The 16,422-nt window shown below is 39.8% G+C and overlaps 1 protein-coding gene across 14 annotated transcripts in view; it reads right to left on the bottom strand.

Moving 5' to 3' along the window:
• Positions 1-8,619: 8,619 nt before the first annotated feature.
• The window catches only part of cacna1g (calcium channel, voltage-dependent, T type, alpha 1G subunit), a 322,261-nt gene continuing 314,458 nt past the window's right edge, over positions 8,620-16,422 (bottom strand). For 12 of the 14 annotated variants that reach the window (XM_017695906.2, XM_017695905.2, XM_017695910.2 and 9 more), the window contains 3 exons: positions 14,831-15,020; positions 13,087-13,253; positions 8,620-10,323 (listed from right to left, as the gene is read on the bottom strand). In XM_017695906.2, the coding sequence (XP_017551395.2) occupies positions 9,355-10,323; positions 13,087-13,253; positions 14,831-15,020 (1,326 nt within the window). In that variant the 3' untranslated portion in view covers positions 8,620-9,354. Of the gene's footprint in view, positions 10,324-10,421; positions 12,686-13,086; positions 13,254-14,830; positions 15,021-16,422 lie in introns of those variants that run through there. The other 2 variants (XM_017695914.2, XM_017695912.2) reach the window with 2 other exon arrangements.

The raw sequence follows: 16,422 nt of genomic DNA, 5'->3' as shown, positions 1-16,422 counted from the left end.
GGGAAAATATTAACTGATGACATCATGCTTCATCCCCTGTTTCCATCACCCACACCTATCACTAAAGGAAAAGCTCAGCTAGCTTCACAGACAGTTCTTGACACAATGCTTCACTGAGCAGTACCTTATGCTATGGAAGGAAAATGCGTTATGATTCAGATTCACAGTGACTTTAAGCACTGACTCATGACTATATTCATTCAATAGACCCCAGGGAGTGACGCAGGACAGAATACACGTAAATGTACACTTCAGGGCTATTTAATCTATTTAATCTAGTCCTTACTATTCCAAAACTCTGACATTTCATATGCTACATTCAGACTGGGCTCACTGGCTGTCCAAACAGCGGACTCTCTCATAGCCTTTAAACACCGGCAGAAAACATCTCTTTTAAAAGCACTTAAGTGAGCACTAACATAAGTACATATAGAAATATACTGTACTGCACTTATTGTATTGCACATTATTTTCTCTAGATATCAATATGGGCTTTTGTTTCTAGCAATATTTGAACTCAACAGTAGCTTTTACTCTAACCTATAAGAACTAGCTATGATACATTCTCTAAGTAGACAACAAAGCACTTTTGTAAGTGACTCTGGCTAAGAGCATTTGCTAAACGCTGTAAATATAACGTAAAAAGGTATATTCCGATCTAAGTAAAAAATCCTCTTAAAAGGGATCACGACAATGGTCACCGCAATTTTGAATAGGCAGGTTTTTCCACATATAAACATTATGAACCTGGAAATTTGTATAAGTTACATTTATCCTGTTTATCCTAATTGCAGTGGTTCAAGCCAAAGGATTAACCATTCAGCCTGCAGGACTTTGCTTTTCAGTATTGTATTTATACGAGGGAGGTTTGCAGTGCCACTCATCAATCTATAATGGAGTGATCAAGCATCACTGAGGCTTGTACACAGATGCTCAGTGGAGTGCCAGCAATCTGGCATTAACACTGATGAACACACTCCATCTGCTGCGAGCTGACCAATAAGGGCAGACGTCCTACAAAACCCTGATTAGGTAAATAACAGGGTCAGGCTGATAAACAAGGGCTTTTGGATTATACCTCTCATCAAGTTGTCTTTTGCTATTCTTAACCACAAACATGACAGGAAACTCAGGTTGTACTAAATGATTTATGACATCATTAGATGTTTTCTTTTGTTTATGATGTTGTTGTTTGTTTCATAAGCCAACAAACAAAACTTACAGATATTGGTCAAACTAGAGTAGAAAAGCAGAGAACGGCTGAAAGTATGACGTGAGCTGCTGGAAAGAAGACACATCTAGATGCAGGGAGGAGGCTAAATGCCATTTCCTCCTGAGGATGTTTAGCAATAAACTAGAAGTGCTTTTTTATCAAGATGTTTTCCAGGATTGGAAGAAGGAAAGTCCTGAAGGGACCTTCATTGTCATCTTGTTCCCACATACATTTGTTAAAGGTCTGACAGTGCACATAAAGGGAAATCAATTACTCAAAGCAGTGCTGTTTCCTGTTGAGTCTTTCACTGTTGAACATTTCGCCAAGGTTACAGAGATTCATGATGAACACAGCTAACAATTTCTACTATAAGCCGTCATAGTTTGTACTATATGATGATATTTCCAGTATTTCTGAAAGCTATATGTACCATCCTACCAAAGTAGCTCAAACTGGAGTCTCACAGTAAAAAAAAATAGTATTTAAACCCATTAACTTCTTATTCTCCAAGGTATATTTTGGTTTATCTATCTGAATTTACATGACCAAATCATAAGGCAAATTATTCAGTAACTGTATGAAATGAATGCAATTTTTTATTGCATGTATTAAATTTTTTTGGTAAATGCTCCCCTCAAATTAACAGAAAATTTGTTCTATTATCATACACATATTGCTATATGCTTACAATTTACTGCTGAAAGGCAAAAATCTTTGACGCTCTTTGTATTATTTTATAAAAATAATTTTTACAGAGCAGATCATTGAAGAGATGGCATCTGCTTATAGTTTATAGCCCAGATTTGTGGAAAAATGGGTGAACTTTCAGTAGACCAAAAAAAAAAAAATAAAAGTTCAGCTTCTTCTATTATAAGGGTTTAAAATTACATTACCCATCTATTTCACTGGAAAGAAGACAGTTACAGCTCTCATATGACACCCACTTTTTGAATGTAGCTTATGAAATATGAAAGTTATGAAGAATATGACAAAGGGCATTTTGGAACCACTGATGGTTCCAAGGAGTTTAAGAGGTTAATATACATAACAATGAGCAAAATATACAAAATCATAATTTGTAGGGCAGATTCTCTTGGGAGGTGTCTGTCCCGAAACGTAATCCCAAAATCCCAAAATAATAATAATAATAATAATAATAAAAAAACTCACTGTTCTACGTTTTCATGTCAGTACTGAAACACAGTCTGTGGGCGGAGCCTTATTTTAGCCACACCCCTTCATTTTAGAGCATGAAGTGAGACTGCATTCATGTCCATGATGTCTACATGGTGAGTTATAAATAGTGAGATCCCAGTCAGATCCCACTATTTTGAAATAAATGTGTCCCAAAGTCTGAAAATCAAAGTGTAACATTAGGAATCGTCACTACTGAAACACATTTTCTGCAATTTAATGAAAAGTTTTATTGTTTTTATAAAAAATATGATTTTATATGTGTAAATTGCTCAAAGCTGTGTCTGTGAGCCCTGTACTGGCTAAGATTTTGGATTATACTCAAAATGAACTAAAATTGTCACCACTGAAACAGTCACTACAGACACATTTGGCAATAGTGTTATGATTGTTTTGATAGTAGTTAATGGAATGTTCGATCTTTTATTTAATACAATAAAATAAAAGGTAAAGAATCACTCAAAGCAAAAGGATTTTAGTTTAAAGCCAATGTCTAAAATGTTTTCAACTCTGACTTCCAACCAGCTCAGTAGAAAAATCCACATATAACATTCACTGTTTTTATATAAGCTGTGAAGGAATTGTGTATTATGTAACATACTTCCTGTTGAATCTCCTGTAGTTTTCTTCTTCAATAGGTTTGACATCACTGAACGTTCACTAATAACTGTGTTCTGTGCCATGACTTCACAAATGTTCCTCTGCTGTTCTCCCGGAAGGTGAGCACTGTGCCTAAGCACTGATGTTGTGAGACTCTACATTGTTTTGTAGAGCTGTGATACTGAGAATAGAATAGTGATTATCTCTCATACTGTGCACTATTGTTCTAAATGTTTTGTAAAGACGGTAGCTGTGGCTGAAACAGTTCCCTACCCCCTCTAAGGGAAAGAAACCATTTAGGATAGGTTGCAGACATGTCCTCACCACTTTATGAAATTACACAAGGTCAGAAAAAGTACACAGTTGAGTTTATATCAGATATCAGATGTTCTATAGCTATTTATTACAATTTAACTTTAATTAAACAACAAATAGATGCTGTTTTATGTATAGTCGGAAAGAAGGATTCATCTATTATGGAACTGTGAACTGCAAACTGTCCTGGAAATGTTCTTCAATGACCGTTTGTTGACTTATTCTGTAACAGGTATTAGTAGTCCTTCAATTTCTACTTATTACTATTACCTATAACTGTAGTTTACACAGTTTTACATTTGAATTACTGCATGTAATCTACAGTCTTCTGAACCCCCATCTAACATCCCATAAGTAACCATTTTTACCTTCTGCCCACACCCCACCACCACCAACTCCAGTTTTCAGACCAACAATCATTTTTGTTATATTTCTGTGAGAGCTCCATTCTACTAACTATGCCAATCAACCCCATCCTTCCTTACTTACTAGTCAAATAAACAAACCAGCATTATTACACGAGCGAGGCTTACATTGGCTTCTTACTTGCAGCTACAGAGATATGGTTTGAAAAGTACATGTATGTTTATTCTGTTCTGCAGCTGGACTGTTTTCCATGTTTAAACTGGCTTTCTCATGCACAATACTTCTACAGACTTTAACGGTAGGTAACATTAGTAAAGCTGCGGCTAATGTAACTGCTCTTTGTATCTGCTGAATGACAGAAAGGTAATGTTAGCTCTGTTTGCTATATTTTTAGAAGAATCTGTGTTATGTATTGAATGATAATAAGATCAGCGTCACACACAGCCTGAGCACCGGTAGAGCTGCTCTTATTGCTCTGCATGCAGTTGTCTTGTGCACTTGAGTAGTTTATGTTCAAACTAGGCTACAATTGAACTTACGTTCTGCTGGTGCAACTGGCTGCAGAACTCCAGATGAGAGTTCTCCCCCCTCATACTGCCTCTTCTTATATTGCCAAAAGATGTGGAAGGCATGGTCCAAACTCAGTAATAATTCTGTGCTTGATGCATCTGTGCATCAAGTCATAATCATTTGCATGACTTCAGTAGACCACACTGGTTAAATCAGAGTCATCTCTTCCAAAGGCCAAATGCACAGCGAACAAATCATTATTTCTGCATTTTATTCAGTAAGGTGAAAAACCCCAGTCAAGGGAGCTGTGACATTGTCAAACTGAGACTGACTTTGTCTCTTAACCTTGAGCAAGCCAGATAACCCTCTACTTAGAAAAAACAAAACAAACAACAAACAAACAAAAAAACATGAAGGGATGAATTGTGCTTGATACACAATTGTGTACAATGATACACTGTAAAACAAGGTACAGATACAGTACTTACCAGACAGTAGTCCACAGTCGCTCACTCTACTCTGAAATGCAATTACTTATAGAAAACAAGCTGCCTCTATATACACTGGGCCTCACTCACCAACATAACATGTTATAATGTATTCATAAGGCATTATAAACATGTGTATACATATTTAGAAAAATGCATTACATGTTATAGCCATGCTTATTATGCATTATGAATTGTTAGCACAATGCATTATAAGTACGGTTCATAACAAATTATAAGCGCTCATAAGTTGTATTTGTCCGCTCTAAGTAAAGCGAGGCATACTGTACTAAAGTCTCCTTCAGTGTCAAGAGTGAGGCTTCAAGTCGAAGTATTTACTGAAGAATTTACTGCAACACTAAAACATACACAATAAAGCACATTATAGGCTTCAAACGTCAGAGTTTAAACTAGTGCTGCCATCAGTGTTTTACCCAATGTGGGAAAGTCAATGTACACCACTGTTAGCTTGGCACTCACTTAACACTGCATATCCAATGCAATGCTAGCAGAAATGCACACTTGGTTTGCTGTGATGTAATTTAGTGTTTAAAGTGGAAGCGCTGGGTAAGAAAAGTACTGAAGCCCTGAAGATGCAGCCAGAACAGCACCAGCGCTGAGAAATACTGGAAAACTCATCTTGTAAATAAACTTTGCATTTTCTTTACTTTATGCTCTCCAAGCTGGGACTTATTTCTTTGGCACTGGCAGTATAACATGATATTAACACTATTTATAACAATTCATAACGTATAATAAACATGGCTATAACGTGTAATTCAGTGTAATTTATTTATTATTATTATAAGTATTTATAGCCATGTTAATAATGCCCTATGAATGCAATATAACATGTTATAAATGTGTTTATCGATGCTTAGAAATGTGACATTCATAGAAGGTGTTACCGAAATTTCTTCTTGAAGGACTAATAAGGAACTCCACCAATATTCACCAATGTTTTCTTATTTGGGATTTGTTTTTAGGTAAGAACAAAATCTACACACACTCAAGAGCACAAACACGTCACAGACTTTTCCTTAGGACCCTTCTTAAGAACACATGTAGAAACAAACTTAGAAAGATATTGGTGAATGAGGCCTGTTGTTTGCAGTGCTGCCTCTACCTAATAAGCAGCATAAGCAGCTGCATCTGGGTTATTACTGTACCGTTATGTTATCTAAGATGCTAAATTTAGGAGGATTAATCCTGTCTCAAAGTGTGCATCTGAAGCCAAAAAGTTTTTTTTTTCTTTTTTGGTATTACATTATGTCATTTGTTTTGGCTTGTAGTTGGACAACAAGAATTAGTAGATCTAGGGTCTGTCTAACATTCTGCTGAGTTTCAGCTTCACAAAACCTAACAAACACAAACTTTTTAATCTAGATTTAGAAACTCAGGCTTTGATTAATTCTCATGTCTGTACACACGGAAGCCTAATGTTTGTAATGAACAGACAATCGTGTGAAACATACGGAGTCGCCGCCAAAGACGGAGAAATAAATAATAAGACCTGATTATGCAGACAGTAAAGCACCACTATGGATAGATCCAACTCTAGATTGGATCTAGAGTGTCAAGAAGGTTATCTGTTATCTAAACTGCAACTGGTTAGAACCCAAATGAGCATCTGATCATCAGCAATGCACAAATCAGCCTGTTATAAATGAATATAATTTAGACAACTTGTGAGTGTCATTGTCGTTAGATAGCACATAACTTTCGTGTACATAAGCTAGCAAGACAGGGTCCATAAACCCAAAAGCCTAAAGCTTGCCCTGATTGTTTCTTACCACATGTAACCTTCCCAGACTTTAAAAGGAGGCCAGTACATGTACTGATTGACTATTATGAAAAGGAAAGGGAAATCACTTTGGTGAAACGTTCATAATGGACTAGACTGCAGCTTAAATCAATACCCATTCTGGCTCATGGAGAAGCTGAGACAAAAGAGTCAAAATGCATTTCAACCTAGAAGGCGCAAGGATACGCTGTCAACAGAATGAGCACACAGACGGTATCTTTTGATCTTACCCTGAAAGCTGTTTTTTCTGAGTAGAGATGGAACAAGAGGTTGAATAGTGTGCAGATAGTAATTTGGCTGATGTATACTTTGTTGATTTGTGAAGAAAAATGGCTATAGAAGTGAATGCATGTACATCCCCAATTCCAGTGAAGTTGGGACGTTGTGTAAAACATAAATAAAAACAGAATACGATGATTTGCAAATCCTTTTCAACCTGTATTTAACTGAATACACTACAAAGACAAGATATTTAATGTTCAAACTGATAAACCTTATTGTTTTTTGCAAATATTAACTCATTTTGAATTTGATGCCTGCAACACATTCCAAAGAAGTTGGGACATGTTTACCACTGTGTTACATCACCTTTCCTTTTAACAACACTCAATAAGTGTTTGGGAACTGAGGACACTAATTGTTGAAGCTTTGTAGGTGAAATTCTTTCCCATTCTTACTTGATGTACAACTTCAGTTGCTCAACAGTCCGGGGTCTCCGTTGTCATATTTGGCGCTTCATAATGCGCCACACATTTTCAATGGGAGACAGGTCTGGACTGCAGGCAGGCCAGTCTAGTACCTGCACGCGTTTACTACGAAGCCACGCTGTTGTAACACGTGCAGAAGATTAAGATTAAGTGACCCTTATTAGTCCCACAACGGGGAAATTTCACCTCCGCATTTAACCCATCCGTGAAGTGAAACACCACATACACACTAGTGAGCACACACACACTAGGGGGCAGTGAGCACACTTGCCCGGAGCAGTGGGCAGCCCAATCCGCAGTGCCCGGGGAGCAGTTGGGGGTTTGGTGTCTTGCTCAAGGACACCTCAGTCATGTGCTGTCGGCTCTGGGGATCGAACCGGCAACCTTCCGGTCACGAGGCTAGATCCCTAACCTCCAGCCCACGACTGCCCCGCAGAATGTGGCTTGGCATTGTCTTGCTGAAATAAGCAGGGACATCCCTGAAAAAGACGTTGCTTGGATGGCAGCATATGTTGCTCCAAAACCTGTATGTACCTTTCAGAATTAATGGTGCCTTCACAGATGTGCAAGTTACCCATGCCATGGGCCCTAACACACCCCCACACCATCAGAGATGCTGGCTTTTGAACTTTGTGCTGATAACAATCCGGACAGTCCTTTTCCTCTTTGGCCCGGAGAACACGACATCCATGATTTCCAAAAACTTTGAAATGTGGACTCGTCAGACCACAGGACACTTTGTGTCAGTCCATCTCAGATGAGCTCGGGCCCAGACAAGCCGGCAACGTTTCTAGGTGTTGTTGATATATGGCTTTCGCTTTGCATGGCGGAGTTTTAACTCTGATAGAGCAACGAACTGTGTTCACTGACAATGGTTTTCTGAAGTGTTCTTGAGCCCATGTGGTAATATCCATTACAGAATGATGTCGGTTTTTAATGCAGTTCCACCTGAGGGACTGAAGGGATGCTCCCTTTATACCCAATCATGACACTCACTTGTTTCCAATTAACCTGCTCACCTGTGGAATGTTCCAAACTGGTGTTTTTTGAGCATTCCTCAACTTTACCAGTTTTTTGTTGCCCTTGTCCCAATTTCCTTGGAACTTGTTGCAGGCATCAATTTCAAAATGAGTGAATATTTGCAAAAAACAATAAAGTTTATCCGTTTGAACATTAAATATCTTGTCTTTGTAGTGTATTCAATTGAATATATGTTGAAAAGGATTTGCAAATCATCTTATTCTGGTTATTTTTTATGTTTTACACAATGTCCCGATTTCATTGGAATTGGGGTTGAATAACAGGGCATTGTTACAATCTCCTCATAGACTATGGAATCAATGGTTGTATGTTGTGTTTGCTGGCAGTTTACGTTTCAGTTACGTCAAAAAACACATCATTTAATTCACTTTGACTGTTGACTTGAGTTTAAAAATCAAAGAGCAGTTTAATGAGTTCTTTTATATATATATTATTATTACTACAAATACATGGATCTCGGCACTTTGAAAAACGTTTTTTCTTTCTTTCTTTCTTTTTTTTTCCTTTGTTAAAACAAGAAAGCTAAAAATATCCTATGGTGAAAAAATAAAGCAAAAACGACAAACAATTTTAAACATTGAAAAGTCACAAAAGGACACAAATAAAAATAGAATGAAATTTAAAAAAAAATCTACATCCTGTACAAACACTATGGCCCAATAATTTAAGAAAATAGTGTCTCTAAAACGTTCATATTGCTTTGTACCTTCACCACTGCTGGAGAGTGAGCTCTACCATACAGTGAGATAAAGTCACCAAAACAGCCAGAAGGGGGCTCCCCGGTCTGGGGCCCTGTACAGAACGTCCGAACGGGAGGTCATAGGACTGCCAGCAAATGTCTGCCAGCATCATGGAAGAGAAACAGTTCTGTTATTAGCTTGGTTTGTCCTCAGTACAGTGTTGTTTTCTTTTTGGCAGTACAGAACAAAGACAAGGGATGGTCACTATTCCTCATGAAGTCATGGAGTACTCATCAGTTGCAGTTAGCATTATTACTCTCTATGGTATTATTACTATGACTATCACTGTCATGGATACACGGAGTGCATCTTGTGTTTATTCGTGTGCATCTATGTGTGTAGAGTTTTTTGTTTTGTGTGCGTGTGCGCAAAATGTTCAGTGCTCAGAGCTTGACTTCTCAAAGGAGAAGTTGGGCAGAGTCAACAGCTTGGGGTTGGGAACCCCCTCTTGTGGCAGCCCATCTCCTCCTCCTCCTCCTCCACCCAGATCAAAAGAGTCCTTGGAGTCACTGGAGGGGGCTCGCCTCCTCAGGCAGGTGTCCCTACTGGGCAGAGGGGGTGGAGCCACCATGCCCAGCACTGACCGGAAGCATCCTGGAGCCTCCAGCCCCTCTGGGGGGTCCACTGAGATGCACGGTGGACTCATCTTCTTCTTGCGAGTGTGGGGTGAGGGCTGAGAGGTCTGAAGACTGTCGTCACGTGACACAAAGCCAGAGGAGGTGGAGCTACGCTGAGGGCTGCTCTCCACTGAAGAGCAAACCTCAATGGAGTGGCGCCGTGGGTCGTCCAGCCAGGAGGAGGGCCGGGGCAGCAGAGGGAGCCGGTGGGCTTGAGCGTCCGCGCTGTGGTACTTCTTCAACTGCCGCAAGCATGGGCCACGGGCTTCCGCTGGCAACCCTCCGAGGCCTAATCCGAGCCCACCTCCAAGCCTTCCTCCAAACCCTTCTCCAAGAACTCCTACAAGATCCTTGTTACTACCACCTGTGAACCCTGCCCTGATGATGTGCGACACCTCCTGATCCACCGAGTCCTCCTCCTCTTGCTGCTTAGCAGAAGGCATAGCACCCTTGGGAAGAGGCGGCGGCGGAGGGGAGCGAGGGCATCTGGAGGAGACACTGTATTGGTCATGGGGATTGTGCTGCGTGTGCACGCTGGAGCGCGCCGCTTTTGGAGAAGCGCCCGGTGTGGCAGGGACCAGGAAGAGTAAGGGCCGATGCTGCTGCTGCTGTTGCTGCTTCCGCAGAGGAACCGGGCAAGTGCGAGGAGGAGCGGAGAGTTCGGCAGACCCCTCACTCTCAACACCTTCTGTGGACAGAGCCTCCTGAGAGTCAGCACTCACTGCCACCTGAGGAGAGCAGGGATGGGAGGAGGCAGGGAGGAGGGGGGGTGAGAAGGAAGGAGGAAAGTATTTAAGATATGAAAAGGTGAGAGGGAGATTGGTTAGCATGAGATGGTGGGGGCGGTACAGTGGTTGGGGGAAAGGTGAGCCGTGGGGTTAGAGTAGAGTTCACCATTACTGTGGTATTCTCCACAAGCTCTCTGCCTCCACAAGTTGAGAAGAAGTTAGAAAATAGAGAGGCAATCCAGTTGGAGGTAGCCTGCATATAGAGACTAAGACATCTGTTCTCTGTGTGTGAAGTAGAAAGTGTTCTAAACTCTACATTGAGAACTTACAGACCTAAAAGTCTTTATTAGCAAGTTCATCTAAGAAAAAAGTGACTGATTTTGTTTTCAGAAATGAGTCAAATCCATTGAAACTCTTCATATCTGTTGTTGTCTCCTTAAACGCTCTGTAGAAAATGTCCTTTCTGTGCTTCTGAGGAAATAAGGCCCTGACTCATGTGCTGTGCACCCTCAACCGAATCAAAAATGTTTAGTATACAGTCAACACTGCAAAATCCACCACCCCGCCCCATTTTTTCCTCTTTCTCACGCTCCTCCTTTCCTTCCCTCAGTTTGCTACATCCCTGATCCTGAGGAAAATTTACATACATATGCTGCTGCTGCTTTCAGTCAAGTCACAAAGGTGAAAAGTTCATATGACCAAATGCACTTCATGGAAGTAGTTGTCCAGTACAGCTGTTGTTTTAAACTAGGGCAGAGGAACATTTACCCTAAGCAAAAAACTGGAGGCACTGTTTGGCAGACTGCACTCTGAGCCACTGGGCTATACTGTAAGAGACAACACGACCTATGTCTCCTTGCAGGGCTGCATGTCAGCGGCCACTCTCTTCTGAAAACAGCAAGTGAAAAATGACTCCCTGTTCCAATATATATCCAAAAGGAGAGAGATGCACGAGCCCAGTAGGAGAAAGGTCTGTGAAGGACCTAGAAGAAAGGCTAAAGATCAAGAGAAGCCCCTTTGTAGATGTGGGTGACAGAACTGACACACAAACATTCGCTTCATGTTTGTAGCACCAACCAGCATAGTAGAGACAACACTGCCATCTGGTGGTCACAGGTAGTATTGTTATCGGTGGTGAAACTGAAATGTGTAATAAAATGCATTTATTAACCAGAAATAAAGTGTCCTTTCTGTGTGTGGTATCTCACATGGCTCAAAATATCTGAAACTGTGAAAGCAATTTTTTTGTTTACTGCATATTCTATAGGAGCATTTTGAAGTCCTGCCTCCCGAATAGTTTTGGGGAAAAACTCCAATCCATAATTGTATAGACTTTATCTTACTTAAAATGACTGGGCAGTGTTCATGAGGCTACATGGCACCAACGTAAGCCTTTCATGACAACGGACACAGAGTTAAGTAAACACTTAGACTTAAACAGTTGTCATAAAGTTTGCTGACACCTTCTGAAATCATAGATATTAACAAGAAGTTAGTCCCCCTATGAAAATTACATATATACATATACAGTGCTTGCTCTAATGAAGAGCTGTGCCAGCAATACTTGCCATAAAATATCTTTACATTCATTTACATTAAAGCCTTTTGCCTCCTGTAAAGTTACCATTTTGAATGTTGTTAACATACTTTCGAGTGTGAAATGACAGATGTTGTAGCTCAGTGCATGTCACAGTGAATGCTGATAATATGACACAATTAATCTGATTGAACAAAAGAGGCCCTTACATGAAGTTAATTAAAATTGACCACTTATAAGATTTAAGACGTTACATCATCAGCAATGTCATTGTAATATATACTAAGCTATAAAATCATGACGACTGACATGACTTCACACAAAAAAGCAAAAAACAAACAAACAAAAAAACCATGAGCACTGCCTGCCAGACAGTGAAGTGTTCCACACTGTTTTTCACACAGAAATCTTTACTTTATCAAAGCCTAACATCAATAACCAGTACCACTGTAAAATGATTAATTCAGTACCAATTCTTCAAACAGACAGTACCATATGGGTCAGTTTATTTCTGGTTGAATAGACCAACAGCTTTAAATAATGCTTAAATAATGCTGTCTCTCTAACCTCAATAGGAATCCTTCTTGATCTTTAGCCTTCTAGTTTTGTCCCTTAGAGCAGCCCTGGTGAAATGCAGTGGGACGTGGGCTATGGGGAGCTGGTGGGGGGGCAGTGGGACAGGTATGGGGAATGGTCTGGGAGGGAGGGTCAGGGATGTTTAGAGTGGGAAAGATGCTGGAGGCTACCACTCCAGCTCTCTCAGTAACAGGAGTATCTGTGTCTCAGGAGCAGGCTGGGGTCCGGTTTGTGCTGTACCATGCTGAGCTGATCAGGATTAGTCAGATTAGTGGAAACACAGGCCACAAGAAACAAAAAACAAAAGAAAAGAAAGGAAAGAAGAAGAAAAGAGGAGAGAATGCAGGAAGAATTAAGAGTGGAAATGTACTGGCCCAGAGGACAGATGAACAGTGCAGAGGTGTCAGACTTCGTACCAATCACTTCTTCAAATACACTACATAAAGCGCTGGACAGGAGACACAGAGAATATAACGCATTATGAGGAAAGACAAGCCAAGACAAAGTACCAGGTGGGCAGCAATAAAGCACAGTGCTACAGAACAAACAGCTAGACGCTAATGCAGCACAGCACATAATTCCATCATAACAGCCAGTGTCCTTCATTCTTTTCAGAGGGAGCAATGAGAAGTGTTGGGGCTGGAGCTTACCTGTCTGCGCAGAGTGCGGGAGAGGGTGTGCCGGCGAGGTGGAGGGATGCGGGGGATACTCTCAGAATCAGACAGGCTGTGGGGGCTGATGGGTCGGAAGAGCTCTGTGGGCACAGTCAGGTGCTGTGAAGGCTCTTCTGCGTGAGACTGAACAGAGCTGCTGGAACCTGTAGGAGGAGATACAGCAGCAGTGCAGTATCACCAACATATTCAGGAATTCTTTAGTGCAAAAAATACCATCTTGTTGCAGTATTATATTATTTTTGTGGTCTTACGTTGTATTTATATTGTTGATTAATGGAAACTATCAAAATCTACATTACACACAGTATTAATACATCATATATAAAATACAATATATTAAAAATAAGACAAAAAAGATTGACAATTAAATTTCTTCCCACTTTAGCATGCTGCCTTGCTCTTATGCACTTGAATTCCATTAGTCAGCAACACATAACATTCCTATTGAACTAGCATCAATATTAATAGTTAGAAGAAAAAGAAAAAGGCTTTCAAAACATTCGACTAGTCAGTTAGTTAATGTAACTGCTAACTTATTTTAATACTGCTAAATTCAGCTAAGGTTTAAGTTAAATTAGGTTAACTACATATCTAAATTAATACAACACCAAACATTATTATATGCTATAAAATGGATAGTTCCAGTCCTAGTAGTCACCTCTGAAGTACAGGTCGTCAATAATTACATCACATTGTGACTCAATATGGTTTTCTTTTCATGGGTATCATCAGTACTTAAAGAACACTGACCAATTGGCTTACTAGAAGAGCCTCATTACTTCTGGTTATTTGGTTTGGTGTAGTGCAGTGTTGTATAAAAATACAAGCTTTGGTAGTATTTTTACATGTGCACTGTGTGCTATTTTTCTGTCTATCAACTTATCAGATGCCTGGAAAGCTAAATATCATGATGCATATCATGTAGCAAGAAAATGTCTTATGACATGTCTTATGAAAAAAGTATTATGACAGTATATTTTATTATCCTATCACCCTCCATCATATCATATATGAATATATTTACACTCATGACTGTCTCAGTCTGAATAGACTGAGTCTATTGATAGATGGGACATGTGTGGCATGTTGGCTTGATGCGAGCATAACACAAGCAGTCACAGATATATATATATATATATATATATATATATATATATATATATATATATATATATATATATATATATATATATATATATATATATGTGATAAAACCACTGTAGATCACAGTTTCTTGTGGTTTATTTCTTAAGTTGCTACCTTATTAACAGCATTTTTGAATTTACCACACAAGCACAAAAGTAACTATGAACCCTCCCTAACAATGATGGGACAGTTTTCTAGTTTTCTCTTAAAATCTATTTCGACCCTAGAGATGCAAGCAACCATTAAAACTACCCAGCATGCAACACATGCATGGAAATATGGATAAATTATGGACAACAGTGCAATGTTTAAACAGAATAATTACTTTTAAACTCAATAAAATAATAATCCATAATGGATGAGATATAAGAAGACAAATGTTTATGGTGTTTGCTTATGAACTTTTAAAACCATTCAAATTGATAACTTCAGTGTTTAGCTCCCAAAGTTTGGTGATGTTTGGTGTATTAGGTGCACAGTTCTTATTGATTTATTAGTAAGAATGGATACTGAACATATAGACACACATAGTATATTTATGTCCTGATTACTAAGCAGATTTTAGGTGCTGTACCTGACTGGGCCTGTTGAGCTGAGGTTGTGAGGGTTGTAGAGGTGTCAGTAGGCTGTAGGGGCAGGTACATGTAGCTGTCGTTGGGTAAGGAGTGGGTACGCCCCACTGACGTCTTCTTTACACACAGCAGGTGCTCCACCAGAGGTTCGTGCGGCTGAACGGACTCCACAGGTTCTGAAGGATCTGCAGTCTGAGGGGCAGACATAACATTGGTCAGCAGAGCTGGGACAGGGGCTGGGGCTGGGGAAATGAGAATCAGGCCATCCCTCCCTTACAAACACACATATAGTACCTACAGGACAGGTTAGCACACAATGAAAGGCAGACATTATTCCACACTGGCCAACAGGGAGAAGACTGAGCCATAAATGTAATCTGTATTTGCCCATGTCTGGTTTTTCCAATAGATAGTAACATATAGCTTTGAAATGGCCAATAATTTGACATGAAGTCAACTACCTCCAGGCTCCTCCCTTCAAAAGCCACAACCATATAGCTTCTACTACTGTAGCTAGCAGACAAAAGAAGCCAACCTCACACCACATCCCCATTCCATTGAAAGGAACAGAGGACATGGTGCTGTGGTGCAACATCACATCACTACAGAATTTACAGGTAAGACAGAGAAGACACTGATAAAAGACATGAAGCTTGAACATAGTAACATCTATACTGAAGATATGTAGACAGAGAAATGAGTAGGACGGGACCATCCAAAGTACAAGAGTGCATGTGGAAAAAAAGGAAGAAGAGATGGAGATTGAGACATCCAGAGATGTGAGAGAGGATGGGGACAAAGCTGCAGAACCCAGACAGGAGAAGAGCAGGGAGCAGCACTACTCTACTGGACTGGACTGGACTGGACTGGACATAGATCAGGCTAGTGGGACATGACCAAAGAGAAAAGAGAGAGAGCTGGGCGGATTCTTAGAAACCCTCCAGAGCTTCCAGTCACAACCGCCTTTCAGAGAACCATAGTTTATATTAGATCTGTAAAGGGTATAAACTGCAATAGCATGGTTGCCCTACTTTTTGTTTTGGTGATTTGTTCATGGCTATGAATGTGATTATAGTCAGACTGCTCTATTTTATTTTATATATTTTATTGTAATTGTGTTGTATTTGTACTGATTATGTGTTTTGTGCTAATTTTATGTTTACCTGCCCAGGGACTGCAGATGAAAATCAGCTGCTAGCTAAACAACTTTTCTCCATCAAGATGAATGGTTTTGTACATTGTCCCAGACAGATAAACATAATGAACTAAAGTGTACAAAGCAAGATTAATGAGTCAAATCTGAAATGCTGATTGAAACATCACATTGCTGAGAGAAGGTTACTACAAACAAAACAATCAGCACCTCGACAGTGAAGAACAGGGGTGGCAATGATAAATAGTCAGAATTTCTTAGCAATGGTTCCCACTGATTTGTCAAGCACAGGGAGATTTCCTTCGAAATAATCTTGCCTTCTAAATCTCTTGCCTCTTGAAATCTTGCCTTCACGATAACACAGATTGAGTATGGAGCCCTATTTGATGTTTCAAGTGTTTTGTTCTTTATTGTGTCATATAAAAATCCTATAAAAAAGTA

The sequence above is a fragment of the Pygocentrus nattereri genome, chromosome 13 (assembly GCF_015220715.1).
Source record: "Pygocentrus nattereri isolate fPygNat1 chromosome 13, fPygNat1.pri, whole genome shotgun sequence".
NCBI lineage: Eukaryota > Metazoa > Chordata > Actinopteri > Characiformes > Serrasalmidae > Pygocentrus > Pygocentrus nattereri.
The sequence above is the reverse complement of the archived record's forward strand: the minus strand, read 5'-3'. Positions and strand labels throughout refer to the sequence as shown.